The following is a 14,048-nucleotide window of genomic DNA, read 5'->3' as shown; positions in this document are numbered from 1 at the left end:
AAAACGATATATTTTTTCATTATCATGTGTTTTGACTGATACCAATATAATGGTATATCAATTAAAAGGACTATTATTTCATACTCACTCTTTATATTATTTCAATTTTCATTAAAAGCACTTGTTTAAAAATTCACTTTGTACAAAGATCTTTAAGCAAAATATAAATTTATTTTGCAATGTAATAATGGATATAATTTAGCTATCACATTATTAAATATTCTTACTATGGTATTACTTCTAATTTGAATAACTTTATTTGCACACAATCCTTTCATAGGACAATAACTCTGAACATAGCTCATCAGATTAACTTAGCAGCAACACACTCAAACCCTCTTAAGTGATTAAGAACATAACTACCAAAGATCAAACACTTTCAAATTCTTTCCTTCTTTGTTTAGAAGGTAAAACTATAACACTTATTAATAAGTCATGTAAATATAACTATATTACTTAATTTTTTTTTATATAAAACTTTCAGACATCATTAACACGAATGTTTCGTTACTATCCCGCTGAACGCTCCGTATTCGATACTTAGTTAATTAAGTATGCGACAATTTTTTCTAACTTCACCATTGAATCCAGTGAGAGGGCGAAGGTTCCCCATCTTGATCATGGACATGGAAAACTGTTCAAAGAAGAGACTCTCATCTTGGGCATATTTCTTGACCAATCTACGAGTTTCCTTAGCATTTCCCACAAGAAGCACTTCATCTGAATTAAGAAGTCCTTTCCCCCTAAGTATGAGTTTGAAGTAGGTATTATCAAACATTCTTGGGGAGCCAAAGTCCAAGGGAGAAATGAAGTTGTCACCACCTGATTTTGGGCACATTGTCTTCAAATCAAAGTAAAATGATTTTTCTAGATTCTCATCTGGTTGGTTGTTTCCCTTTTGGTTGTACAGTCTCTGCTTGAATGTGGCACATCTTGCCACCCCAATGGTATGTGCACCTGCATTAGAATAAAGTGTTAAACTGTGACTCGTGCATTACTGGGAAATATGTAACAAACATAGCATGATAGCATGGATGAGAAGTTGAAGTTCCACCTGAGAGGGCAACAAGGTCTGCTTCATCAAGGCCTTGACGCTTGAAAAATGTTATTAGACTTTCAATGGTGGCGTTTGGTGGAGGTATGTTTTTGTTTGACCCTCTTAGACTTGCTGTTTTTGAGTCTCTTCTCCCTAATGGGAGTTCCCAGTTAGGTCCTCCACTCTGTTGAAAAGAATCAAACAAGTTTCAAGATCTCACATTTTTCTCAATGATCAATTCACTGCCTTTAGTTTAGTTTCTCTTCTAACCAAGTTCATATATATTATTCACATCTTCTATCATTAGATCAAACCTAACACATTAAGATTTCTCATGTGTTAGACAACATATCTATATTATGTGGATAATTCTGAGTTGTCTCAGTATGAGTGAAGTGTGTTCACTTACAAGAACAGTAGAGCCCCTAGCAGCAAGGGCAAGGATGTCTGCACAGGATACAGTCTGAGGACATGCTTCTTCCAACCTAGACTTGATTTCATCAATCACTTCAAAACCTCTGACAGAGTTTTTGTTTGGTCCAGAATTTTTTTCACTCACTATTCTTGTGCTATCATCCAACAAAATTGATGCATCACAGCCCTGCCATTCACAACAAAGGAACTAGAAATCTTAGACTGTCCACCTATGAGTGTAAAAATAACAGTTTTGCACATGAAGCAACCAGATAGGAAGAGAAAAAAGACAAGTATTTGATACAATATGTTGTAATAAGTACTCTAACAATAAGTAATACTTTTTTTTATGTAATGACAGATGATTGTTGTTATTTGAAATGTTAGTATAACTGAGATGGCAAATTCCATAATAATGTCTGAAACCTTTTATAAAAGAAAATGATTTTGTTTAGGATTAGTGTTATTGTTTCAAGAGGGCTTATTAGGAGAAATGCAATATGAGTTCACCTGCACAAAACAATCATGAAAGTGAAGTCTAAGAAGAGAAGCAGCCATTCTCATGTCTTTTGCAATGGCCTTCTCCAACACTGACATGACAATGTCATTAGCTTGGGGGCAAGAAAACTGATAGAATTGAGGTGAAAGGCCAAAAGATATCCCACCATGATGATCACCCCAGCCAAAATGAAAGCCAGGGTGACCCCAAGAGAGTTTAACAGAGAAAAAGGCTATTATTATCACAAGAAGAGTGACTTTGATGAAAGTCATGGTGACAAAGACAAGTGTAGCAACTGAATTTGAGAGCTTGCTAATTTTGATGATTGTATGTTCCATTGAATAGACTAGTGTGACATATATATATACTACTCAAATTTCGAACTAACCAATCTTTTTACCAAATCATATAATGTGGGAAACCAAGCCTTTGACTGTTTCAACAATGTATATGTTGTGTGATTGCACTGCTTCTGATGATGATGCATTATTTAGTTTTGACAGTGGTTCTGGTATTACCTGCTCCTGGACCAAATCAAAACAGTGCAGAATTTTTTTTGTTTATGTATATTTTCACATTATATGACGTAAATATGTAAGCTATATCGATCTGAACTCCATAGTTAAGAAAAACAAATTATATTAACATGACCAGCTGAAAAGTTTCATATGTAACACTCATATTACATGAATCGATGGAGTATTCAATTTAAAAATATTTATTGAATTTTTGATAATTCTAACACGGTTTCAACATAATTTTAAAAAAAATAAGTAAATTAAGTTTCTAAAGTTGTAATTTATTGTATAAATTTTTAAGAATCAAACTGTGTCGTGTGGAGATGATATGAAAAGGTTGTTGTATGTGTTGAAAAACTGAAACATGAAAATATCTGTCTTCACTGAACCGCGTTATACGATAGAATAGTTGCTTTGTTTTTTTGGTTTTTTTCTCTTTTTGTTGTTCTGATACAAGAAAAGAAAAAGATGAATATGATTCTTAACACTCTCGGATATGATTTCATACGCGCATTGCTTAACTGAATATCTCATAAGCTTTTCTTTTCTTCTTTGAACTCCAAGAAACTGCATAGTTTTCTTTCACATGACACTTACATTACATCACTGCCAAACCTTGAATGTCAAAATCTTTAGAAAAAAATCTCTTTCCAATTAATTTTTCATCCATCCCAAGGAAAATATATTATATTATTAAAGTGGATGTAATTTATTTAAGAGTTTCAGAATACTATTTTCTTTTTAAAATTTCTCCTTTTTTGTTTTGATAACTAAAAAAATTCTAATTATCACACTATTCTTAAAAACAAGTTATCAAGTAGTTCTTTGGATGTCAAAAGATAATTTTCCTTCTTACTAATTGCCTGTTGGTACTCTCAACTTTGAAATTATATAATTTATATTAGACATTATGAATTTAATTTTACTTTTTTAGTTATAAGAGTATTAAAGGTATCAAAATGGGTTGAATCCTTAGATTAATTGGATTCATAAGTTCGAGTCGAATTAAATTATAAAAAATAAAATATCATTAATGGTAAATTCCAAATAAGTTGAATTATAAAAATTAAAATGTAATTTACTGTACGTTAAATCAATCTGACTCACTTAACCATGAGTCAAATGTGTTCTTAGTGAATTATAAATCATTTTTGTAATAGGAAAAAAAAATACAACTTAAAGAGATTAGAACTCTTAATATTAATTAAATACTTCAATGTTAATATATATGTATATATACAAAAGATTCATATAAAAAAATGTTCCCAATTTTTCAATTGTTTAATTTTTATTTTTTTTATATTGTCACCTAATCTTTATTAGATTAAGTTGCAATGAAAAATAACAAGCTCAATATAAAGTAAGTTAAGTTAAGCGGAATGATTTTTAATTCAACTCATTGGAAACTAACCCATGTGATTTAACTTTATTCCGTTTGACACTCTTAAATAGTCTTTCCTCGAATATTATGAACTAAAAAAGTTATTTTATTCTATTAGCTTTTTGTATTTAATAATATTAATTTCTTCCTTGTAAGGAAATTTATAATTATGATTGAACTTGGAATAACCACTCTAGTATGATTCAAAGTAGGAAAGAGGAAAATTATAGAAATGAGTTCATTAACTACCTAGTATCTTTTTTTAATAATTTAGTGATTGAACACATTTTGAAAAATATTTTAATTAATTATTAATTATATATATACATATATAATTAATTATATAAATCGTGATTCTCTAAACTAGGGGTGGAAAAATATGTTTGAACCATGAGCTAGCTCAACTCACCATACGCACGAGACAAAACAATTGGAACAAATTTAGTTTTTTTTTTTTAAAATTATATCGGTTAACATTTTTATTTTTTTAATATTGAAATGTTATTTAATAATGTCTGAATATGTTTAATTTATTTGATTGCAAAATTGTATAGATTCACACTTTAATTTTCACTTCCTAACTTTATATTTGCAATATAACTTGCCAACTATAGTTAATAGTTAATAGTTAATGTTTGATGAAATATGTGAATATCTTAATTGTACAATTATAAATACACAACTTTGAATTTACTGTAATAAATATATGAAACAAGTTGGGCACAAAACATACTTAAATAAATGAACCTATCTATTGCATGAACTCATGATAAATTGAGTCATGTTACAAATCTTAACTTACCAAAACGTGAACCAGTATGAATCGACTTATTTTACCAAAAATATATGCATCCTTTCACCTTTTCTAAGAGAATAGTTGTCCCACACATTTAAGGTGTGTTGTAGAAAATAGAGACCCCGTCAGATCGTTGCTCATATGTTCTATTATCATTCATATGCATTAAACTTTTCTATTTAAATGCAATAAGCTAGTAATTTTTGGGTGAATCCGGGGTATTCTTGGTCAGGAGCCAAGGATTAAAGCCTTCGTATAAAGAGTTGACATCCCTATAACTATTTCTCCATACACATGGACCTAGATATCAAACATCTTACTATGTGCTTTGAGGGACACAGTTATTTGTCATTCATGTTGGTGCAATATGGTAATGTCTTGGGAATTTACAGAGTATAATGTCTTGATAGATAAATAATATTTAAAATTAAAACAAAGAAGCAGATGGATATGAATTATCTGATGTTTGTAGGGTAACATGATATGATCACGTTAAAAAGAGAAAGATGCATTTTTATGAAATAAAGACTCACTTGTATTTCTCTTTCAACTATACCCACCCTGTCATATAACCAAATAACATGAAAGAATCCAAATTTGAATTGGATATGAATGGCTACTAACTGTAGTTGTAAATACATTTTTCATTGCCACCATTCTTTTTTACATACATATGTACATGTTATGCAGCAAAAGTAGATATATTAAAGAAAGTTAAGGTCGCGATACGCACAGTTGCCTCATGGGTGTGAGCATTCTTGCAAAACGCAGGGGCACGTGTGCCTTGATATATGTCCCTTGCTCAGTATATTCCTATATAAATTAAAGATAAAATATAAGTTCAACGATAGCATACAAGCACGAAAACCATCATATGATGAACAAGGGAAACCAATTCCATAATTGGTTAATGGGAAAAAGTATATATTACTTACAATTTTTTCTACCATTCCAACCTGGTGTATGGTACTGAGAAGGTCCCCATTTTCAAATGGGACCAAAGCTTCTACCCAAACCATGGAGTCCTGTCAATGAATAGATTTTTTATTGGCAAATGTAAATAGTTCAAAGTTCAAACAAATTGATTACATGGTATCAAATACTAAAATGTTATGTTTTGAATTATATTCAGTTTGTTTTCAACTTTGTACCTTTAGCCTGTCTTGAACTGCATTACAAAATTCTTGCAAACCATCACCACTTATAGCAGATATGCATACAACATCATCTCTTTTTTCAGCTTCTAGCCTGAGTTTATGGGGATCACTAACTTTATCAACCTGCAATAAGAAGTCAGATGCACCAGAATGTTTAACCTGGAGTTCATGACGTACTATATTCAATTTTGGGTGCTCAGTTAAGCTTGTTGATGAAGAAAGAAAATGACCTCAGTCCTTTAAATAGCACACATTAAAAGAGGAATTTCATTCAAGTGAATTGATCAAATTTTAAAGAAAGAACCAATTTTAAACTGAAAGCAAATCATTGAGTCCTAAAATTTATTTAATCCATTCTGGTTGTATGACTTACATCCCAGTATTTGATGATCCTAATCTAAAATGACGGGATAATCAGTGCAAATAAAAAAAAAAGACAAGATATCAATTAAAGAAAAAATGCAAATGAAAGGAAAACGTAAGTCTAAGACTAGAAAAAGACAGGATATCAATTAAAGGGAAAATCCGAATGAATGGAAAACTTAAGTCTATGATTAGAAAAAGACAATTGAGGTAAAAAAAAAATCTAAGATTTTAAGACACATTTCCTCTGGTTTTTATAATGAGTCAACTATCATTAAAAGCTTAAGTTGTTCAATGCAGACACGTGAATATAGTTACAAGACTCCCCCCAAGAGCCTTTTGGGATGACGTATGGACATTGCATTGACCCATCTACCTTTTGTTCAAATTCAACTCTTGTTACTTTTAGAATTAGGGTAGTAATGATCAACTTCACGTCAACAGGATCTTGGTCATTAGGGATTTGATACCATATCCGTAATCAACTATTCCAAAAAGCTTAGATCATTGAGTAAAAGCACACAAATGATTTTATAGCGATAACAATTTCAATAAAATGTTAGTTAACCCCTCCAATTTCAATTGTTTAAATTTTCAAGTTAGTCTTCCACATAACTTACGGATTGTTGGAACAATTTTAAATTTTAATATTCTTTTGGAAACGGAAATAATTTACAGTTACAAGGATATAACCATTTTTTTATTTAAAAGAAAAAATACATTGATAAAGAAACACACAAAAAATCATTTACTCGAAAGATTAAATTGTAATGAAGCAAATTTAGAATAGACTAACGTCCTTAAAAAAATGTAACTAAATTCCTACCCAAGTAATAAATTGGATGGACGGCATAGGTTCAAGGAAATACCTTAATGTCTTCACAAAACAAGAAAATAAGGGGAGATACACAAACTAAATACACAATTTTCAGAACAGGAAACCAACAAAAATGTTCGACAATACCTTGTTCCAGACCATCAATTTTGGAATTGATGATACATCTAGTTCTGACAAGACTTTGTCGACTGCATTTATCTGTTGCTCAGCCAGGGGATGACTGCAATTCACAAAAAATACTTAACAAAATGTGATGGTGTAGGTCACCACCACTGATTTTACTAACTTCCTTTTCTTTAAAAATTAAGTTCTTCATAGTATTTTCACTTATACATACCTTATATCAACCACATGCACCATCAATGATGACTCCGATATCTCCTCCAGTGTAGCTCTGAAGGCAGCAACCTACAGAAAGCAGAAAAACAGTTTTTGGTAACTTAATAATTTGGGCCTAATTTCTACAGCAACATGTTAAGTTGATAGTAAACCGTGCTCTAAAAAATTACAAAAAAAAAACATTTTTTGTAAAAAAACATCAAGAGCAAAATTAATTGCAAGAGAGTTATCTTTCTTACTAAAGTAGTAGGTAACTTCTGAATGAAACCAACAGTGTCTGTTAGGAGAAACTCCTTGCCATTCTTCATCTGGATGAAAGCAAATGAACAACCCACAGCATGTTAAAATAACCATTTCTAACCGAACAAGACTTATTTTCCTGCACTATTTAGTTTGTCTAAAAGTAGGCAGAGTTGTAATGTGAAGAGAGAGTGTGGTCTAACAACTTTCAATTTCAAGTGATTTAATTTATAAAATACTTTAACTTAAATTAATTGTGAATAGACCTTCACTTTCTTACTTTACAAGTATCCTCACTTTAGAGGAGCAAAATACTTTCATTAACTTTTAGATAAAAAAAATGATGACATTTAGTCATCCCACAGCCATTATACACTGTAAACATAGGAAATGGCTATGCGGCCAGTTAAAGGACCATCCTAAGCCCTTGGATAGTTCTTTATTCAGTAAAAGAGTTGAAGATGGAACCTAAATCTCATTACAAATAAAAAGTATACACAATAGTTGAAAGCAATCAACAATCTGAAAACAATGAATAGTTTGTGTATAAAAGATGGGAAATTCTCCAGGGATGTTTTGACTTACCTGTACCCTCCTCGTAGTTGGATCTAAAGTTGCAAATAATTTGTCCTCAGCAAGAACATCTGCTCCAGTTAGTTGATTCAAAAGTGTACTCTTACCAGCATTTGTGTAACCAACCTACAACGTTGTCAAAATCATTATCAAATTATTTATTTAGCATTACCATGATGTACAAGCTTCAAAGGTCACCCAAAGAGTAAATGGCCTCAATATAATTGTAAAAACTAACCAAAGATACCACTGGCACGGGCACTGAGAGACGCCTGCTACGGTACTGCTTTCGATGTTTCCTAACAGATTCTAGCTCTTTCTTTAGAATACCAATCTGCCAAAGCCCCATCAGAAATTTCTCAGAAAAACAGATTCCAGAGGTATAATATAACAGAAAAAGTCGCGAACTTTCAGAGAAATGCATAGTCAGTAATCCGTATGTTACTACTCAGAAATATACAATGTGTCTACTTGCCAGTATTACACCAGAACACAGCACATCAATTCAATCAAATAGCAGAATTTTGCAGAAAACTTGATAAATTTGACAACTACAAAAGACTGTCTGCTTACTTGATTACGCAGAATACGTTTATCCACTTCTATTTGCTTTTCACCCATTCCCTTCACCTTTCCTCCAGCTTGACGCTCAAGATGAGTCCACATTTTTGTTAGACGAGGTAGTTGGTATTCCATTTGTGCTAATGAAACCTAGAATTAGAAAGACAGTAGAATAATCTGAAAAAGGATTGAATATTCTCCTGCTAGCCAAAGCAAGTTCTGGTCATAACATGAATAGATAAAAAGCACTTTTAATTCGGTGATTTCAATGGTTCTTTTTTTTGCTTCATAAGAGTACAGTACTCTACAATAATTAGCTGCTAATATCTGGAAAGTGTCTCACTTGATTGAAAAACATAAATACAGTACATCATTTTACTACAAAGACTTATAAGTTATACATATTATTGTCTTACTTAATAATGAATTAATGATATTAAATATTTTCATATATAATACTTAAAAAGATATTTATGACAATTATTAGAGTAAACTATCAATAAATAATTTGTTTATCTTATGATCGTGTAATGGTTAAAATTAAAGGTTGGGATAAATGATAATAAAAACATGAAACTCACGGAAAAGTCCTTGTTGCATTTATATTTCAACTGGGTTGATCAGGTACTGAAACCTTAATAAAAACAAAGGATACTGATGAAACTTCTTTCTAATTTAAAATTGCCTGTAAAGACGCTTCATGTGTTGCTGCTCGTTGATTAAATATATCAAGGATGAGGGCAGTTCGATCACAAACTCTCACATCTCCACCAAAAATCTTTTCCAAGTTGCGCAATTGCCTAGAATTAGCAGGGGCCAGAAATTTTATGTGAGACGTAGGGTGGCATTTCTTATGCAGCAATTTGACTTTAAAAATAATAATGAATCTTGGAACAGTTGTCTGACAGAATCAGGAAAACAAAAAAAGAGAAAGAATATAATTATAACAATTATCTATGTTCACATAAGCAAGCACGATATATTAGTAACTAGAAATCATAAGCTTCAAGATTAAAATGTCACAGATTTCGGGACCCAGTTTTGATTTCAGGGCTATTCTTAGCATTTGAAACATCTTAATAGTTCATAAAATTAATCAGGGTTATGATTAGTATTTTAGTAAGTACTCATGTTCACAAATCAGCATTTTGATTTTCAAACTATGGGGTTGTAAACTTCTAGTTTGAGGTACGGTTTATGTAAGTGATAGAGCCTTTTCACTTAATTTCCAAATTCCCCTTGTGATTTTAGTTGTAGAAGTCTCAAGCCCTATAATATCAAGAATCAATAAACTCTTGTAGAAAATAGATCTATTTAAACCATTGCAATGATCTCTCTTCTAGGAAGTTACCAGATTTATGAACAATTACATTAAATTGATCTGTTCTAGGTTCTCTGATGTAATCAAGCCTTGATGCCTAGGGACTCAAAAAATGTTGTCCAAGTTCCTAATGAAGGGTAAGATTTTAGCAAAGTTAAATGATTTGTATGAGTGTCGGAAATTAAGGGCCAATGTAATTGACAATAGTAAGAAAATCAGTATAAAGTCATTACAAAGATTAGCTAGACAACACTTGAGGGTAAGTTTGGGAGTCAAGAGAAGTACAGAGGGAAAATAATCAAACAAGAATGCAGGGGAATAGAAAAGAAGAAAGTGGGAGGTTATGTATAAGTTTCCTTCACCTTGTTCAGATATTCAAAAATCCACCAAATTGGTGAACTTCAAACAACAATAAAAGCCTTATCCCAATAGATGCGGTTGGCCACATAGATCGCACATTATCATTGGGCTCGGTTAATTGGTTAACTTCAAAATCTTCATAAGAAAATGAATAAGGTTTTGGAAGTGTTAGAAGACAATGTCCTGTCTTCCTCCACTCTTTTAAGTAAACTCTCGACTTTCTCCTTCCCTCCCTTTTTTTCTCCATTCACTTCCATCCAAACATACTCTAAAGAATCCTTCTGTCTATTCTAGAGAAACAGCAGAGAGAGGTCTATAAGTAAGGTTTATTCCATGTATTTCCTTCAAGTAAAGGTCAGATATTGGAACCACTCAGAGTCGCTTATCCAAGTTTTGCTTTATCCTCCATAAAAAATTTAATTACCACTTCCATAACCTATAATCCAATTAGGGTTGCTTTGATTGAATCATTTTTTCAGCTAATTTTTTGTTAGTTGATTTCTACACCTACCTAACTAGTCAAATTAACTTCACAGTTTATAGCGTCAAAACCTAGTATTCCTTGATTGTGGTTTTCATAGAACTCATCAATCTCAAAATCCTAATGTTGCTGGTAACAGCCCAATTGACTGCTTGATAACTCTCCAACAGCCTGTAAATTGATATTCTCTGCCATAAATACATCAAACTCCAATAGGTTAGTTCAAGCTAGCTGACTATTTTCCTAACATTCAAAAGGTTCCAAATCATTGCAGTCACTTCAAATAGAAACCAAGCATTCAAACAGAACCTGAACAACTTTTGCATAAAGCCTGAAATAGAAAGATTTGAATTCCAACCACCTCCACTTAAGGCCTACAAGAATATTAACTTTAGTCTGATTTTTACTACCCTTTTATGGTCAGTTATGAAGACAAAGCACCCTCAGAGTAGATGAAATAATCAGATGTCAACAAACTAAATGGTAGCTTGGACAAAAAAAAATAGTATTAGCAGGAGCCTACATATAGATGGCATAAATGTTAAACAAAAGGAAAAGGGGACCTTACCCGGCTGACAGTTCATCATCAAAGATAACGGTTTCAACATCCAATGCATGAATTGCACTCTTAATTTCAGAAACCTTGCCAGAGCCAATGTATGTCCGAGGGTTTGGAGAAGTGAGCCTGTACTAATTCAGAAATTGAGTCAAAAAATAATATTTTATCCCAAAAGAAAGGAAAACAACATAAATGTACTTTATCAATTAAAATCTCTCATGGAGAAGATAGAACTGCTGGTTTATACGACCAAAACAGTATTGTTTATCACAGAGTTTACAGGTTGAATTGTGGAATCAGCCTCATGCAAATGCAAGGAAAGACTACCTACCATAGTCCCTTAACAGGTCCAACTCTCCCTGTTGGACCCCTGCCATGGCTGGAACTTTATAGCACCAAGTTGCCCTTTGCTCTTAATGAACTATTGTCAGAACATGAAAGAGAGTAAGGGAGAAGTTTGCAAAAATGCGCTACATTAATCAGTAGCAGCCATGGTCTTTTAGTCCCCATCAATGATGTAAGAAGTGGGTTGATTCTCAGGATTATTTGAAATGAAAAGAAGAACTTCACAAAGAGGGGATTACACTTGCACATAAAGCATCGTATGCAAACATAGATATAAATTGTTACACCCTTTTTCGGAAAGTAAGAGGAGGAACGAAAAAAGAGATAGAAACCAGAAATAGAGTAAGTGGGTATAAACAGTTTACTTCTTCTGGTGGTGTGACGTGATGTGGCAGTGCCAATGTATAAATAACACTGTTGATTCTAATAACATCCAGAGAAGAATGAAAAAGTATGCAATGAAATACAGAAACATCATAAAACCTAAACAAGATGTGCTACTCAGCTGCATGACACAAGAAGAAGAGAATCACTCTATTGAAACTCGAAATCAGGCATTCCACTTATTCAATACATCTATATGATGCGACATTTTCACCACAACAAACTGACAGAGACAATAATAGATGCAACTATAACATAATAACTGCGTTTTTTTTCAGTAAATTGAAGCTTGAGTAATTGCAAAATCACGTTTAAGAAAACTAAAAGTGGTTTACTCACTTCTGGTAAGTAGAGCCAACAACCAATAATCCAGCAGTGTCAGCTAACTGCGCCAATTCGCTCAGGGACTCTTCGTTTCCAAAATCCTGAACATCGTTCTTGCGCTCAACACCTACGAGATACGCTTTTTCCTCAAAAACCTGAAAACGCCAAATAATCATACAATCGAATTAAGAAAGCGAAACAAAGAGAGAAACAGAAGAAAATAAGAAAAGCGAATAGCGAGTAGAGACTTCTCTTCCGTTGCGGAGCTTGAAGCGGTTATCCGAAACGACTTCGTCTTCTTTCTTCTTTCGAAGTCTAGTTCCTTTATCTTCGGAAGAGAGCGGCGGCTGAACTGTTTCGTCGGTGTGCCGCTCCGTCTCCAGCCGAACCGTTTCATTCTGCGGTGAAACGGCGTCGCTTGAGTCGTTAGACGACGACGCGAGCTCAACTTCGGAATCGCGGTGGAGAACGGAGGTGGTGGAAACAATTGCGACGGTGAGAGGGGATATGCATAGGGGACGAATTGGGATTGGTGGTGATAAATAGTGATAGCGTTGTTGTTGAATCAACGGTGGTGATGGTGGTGATGGTGGTGGTGGATGAATAAGCGAACCGTAGAGAAATGCAGCACCACTCATATCTTTCTTCAATTTTCAACTCTGAAGTAGCATGAATATGCTTGCTTCAAGCTTCTTCGCCTTTTTCTACGTTTCTCTACAGTAATGGATTGCATTGAGTTTAAACGAATTAATATTATTGTTGTTATATTTTTTAATTTGGTAGCTTTTCTAAATTTTAAATTTTTCATAAATTAATTTTGATTAATAAAAATTATTTCATTTTTTGTTCATTTATTTTCTTACAAGCATTTAAGAAAAAGTTTATTCAAACTAATATTAGCTACTTATGTATCATTTCATTAATTATCTTATATAAACCAACTTCAAGCAAAGTTGATTGGTTAACAACTTTGATACATAGTTGCCATTAAAGATTCATACCAAAAACATCTCATAAATTTGTAAAAATTCATTTGTCAATTTTTTTCAAAAAAACATATTTTGAAATTTTAAAAAATTAAAATGTTTTTGCAGAAATATATTTCATGAATTTTAAAAAGTATATCTTAAATTTTTTTAAATTTTTTTTCTTACTTTCTTGTTAATTTAAAATTCTCATTTTAGTGCGTTACTTTTTAAAATTGATTTAATGCTTCTTTCTAATGATATTTTTTAAGAATATATAATTAAAAATACTAAATTTTATTTTTTGTATTAAATTTAAAAGTAATATTAATTTTAATATTGCTTTAAAATATATCATATAGAGTTGAGTTCATGTGTTTATTATTTGTATCCATTGGAGTTATGGTGGTTAGTGTGGTTTGGAATGGATCAAATAAAATTGGTTTAATGTATTTAAATAATGACCAAACTTGTATATGATCATATATTAATCATCATTATTATGATCATATATTAATCATCATTATTGATAACATACATTTTTTTATAGTTTTCTATACTTTTTTTTTAATGAATTTTGTGATTTTTTTTAAT

General features: G+C 32.0%; 2 protein-coding genes across 2 annotated transcripts; both read right to left on the bottom strand.

Annotated features, from left to right (window-relative positions):
• Positions 1-96: 96 nt before the first annotated feature.
• Positions 97-2,339, bottom strand: LOC137816381 (peroxidase 9). Its single transcript, XM_068619496.1, has 4 exons — positions 1,961-2,339; positions 1,446-1,637; positions 1,055-1,220; positions 97-957 (listed from the first exon to the last, which is right to left on the bottom strand). Exons 1-4 carry the CDS (start codon positions 2,285-2,287, stop codon positions 545-547), a joined length of 1,098 nt encoding a protein of 365 aa, XP_068475597.1. The 5' UTR covers positions 2,288-2,339; the 3' UTR covers positions 97-544.
• Positions 2,340-5,155: 2,816 nt separating this feature from the next.
• LOC137816379 (uncharacterized) lies at positions 5,156-13,247 on the bottom strand. Its single transcript, XM_068619495.1, has 13 exons — positions 12,738-13,247; positions 12,505-12,644; positions 11,446-11,562; positions 9,401-9,515; positions 8,728-8,865; positions 8,393-8,488; positions 8,167-8,280; positions 7,581-7,649; positions 7,340-7,410; positions 7,129-7,222; positions 5,796-5,924; positions 5,580-5,669; positions 5,156-5,457 (listed from the first exon to the last, which is right to left on the bottom strand). The coding sequence occupies exons 1-13, from the start codon at positions 13,125-13,127 to the stop codon at positions 5,359-5,361; spliced, it is 1,662 nt and encodes a 553-aa protein (XP_068475596.1). The 5' UTR covers positions 13,128-13,247; the 3' UTR covers positions 5,156-5,358.
• Between the last annotated feature and the right edge of the window lie 801 nt (positions 13,248-14,048).

The sequence above is a fragment of the Phaseolus vulgaris genome, chromosome 1, assembly GCF_000499845.2.
Source record: "Phaseolus vulgaris cultivar G19833 chromosome 1, P. vulgaris v2.0, whole genome shotgun sequence".
Taxonomy (NCBI): Eukaryota; Viridiplantae; Streptophyta; class Magnoliopsida; order Fabales; family Fabaceae; genus Phaseolus; species Phaseolus vulgaris.
Note: the sequence above shows the minus strand (reverse complement) of the source record. Positions and strands in the feature narration are given on the sequence as shown.

Excerpts from the sequence above, each read along its gene's own strand:
- LOC137816381 (XM_068619496.1), bottom strand. The coding sequence starts at position 2,287 with ATGGAACATACAATCATCAAAATTAGCAAGCTCTCAAATTCAGTTGCT. Across the intron at positions 1,221-1,445 it reads CTAGGGGCTCTACTGTTCTT|AGTGGAGGACCTAACTGGGA; the intron begins GTAAGTGAACAC and ends TCTTTTCAACAG. Across the intron at positions 958-1,054 it reads AGACCTTGTTGCCCTCTCAG|GTGCACATACCATTGGGGTG; the intron begins GTGGAACTTCAA and ends ATTCTAATGCAG.
- LOC137816379 (XM_068619495.1), bottom strand. The coding sequence starts at position 13,127 with ATGAGTGGTGCTGCATTTCTCTACGGTTCGCTTATTCATCCACCACCA. Across the intron at positions 11,563-12,504 it reads GTTGGCTCTACTTACCAGAA|GCTCACTTCTCCAAACCCTC; the intron begins GTGAGTAAACCA and ends GAATTAGTACAG. Across the intron at positions 5,670-5,795 it reads CAGTTCAAGACAGGCTAAAG|GACTCCATGGTTTGGGTAGA; the intron begins GTACAAAGTTGA and ends ATTCATTGACAG.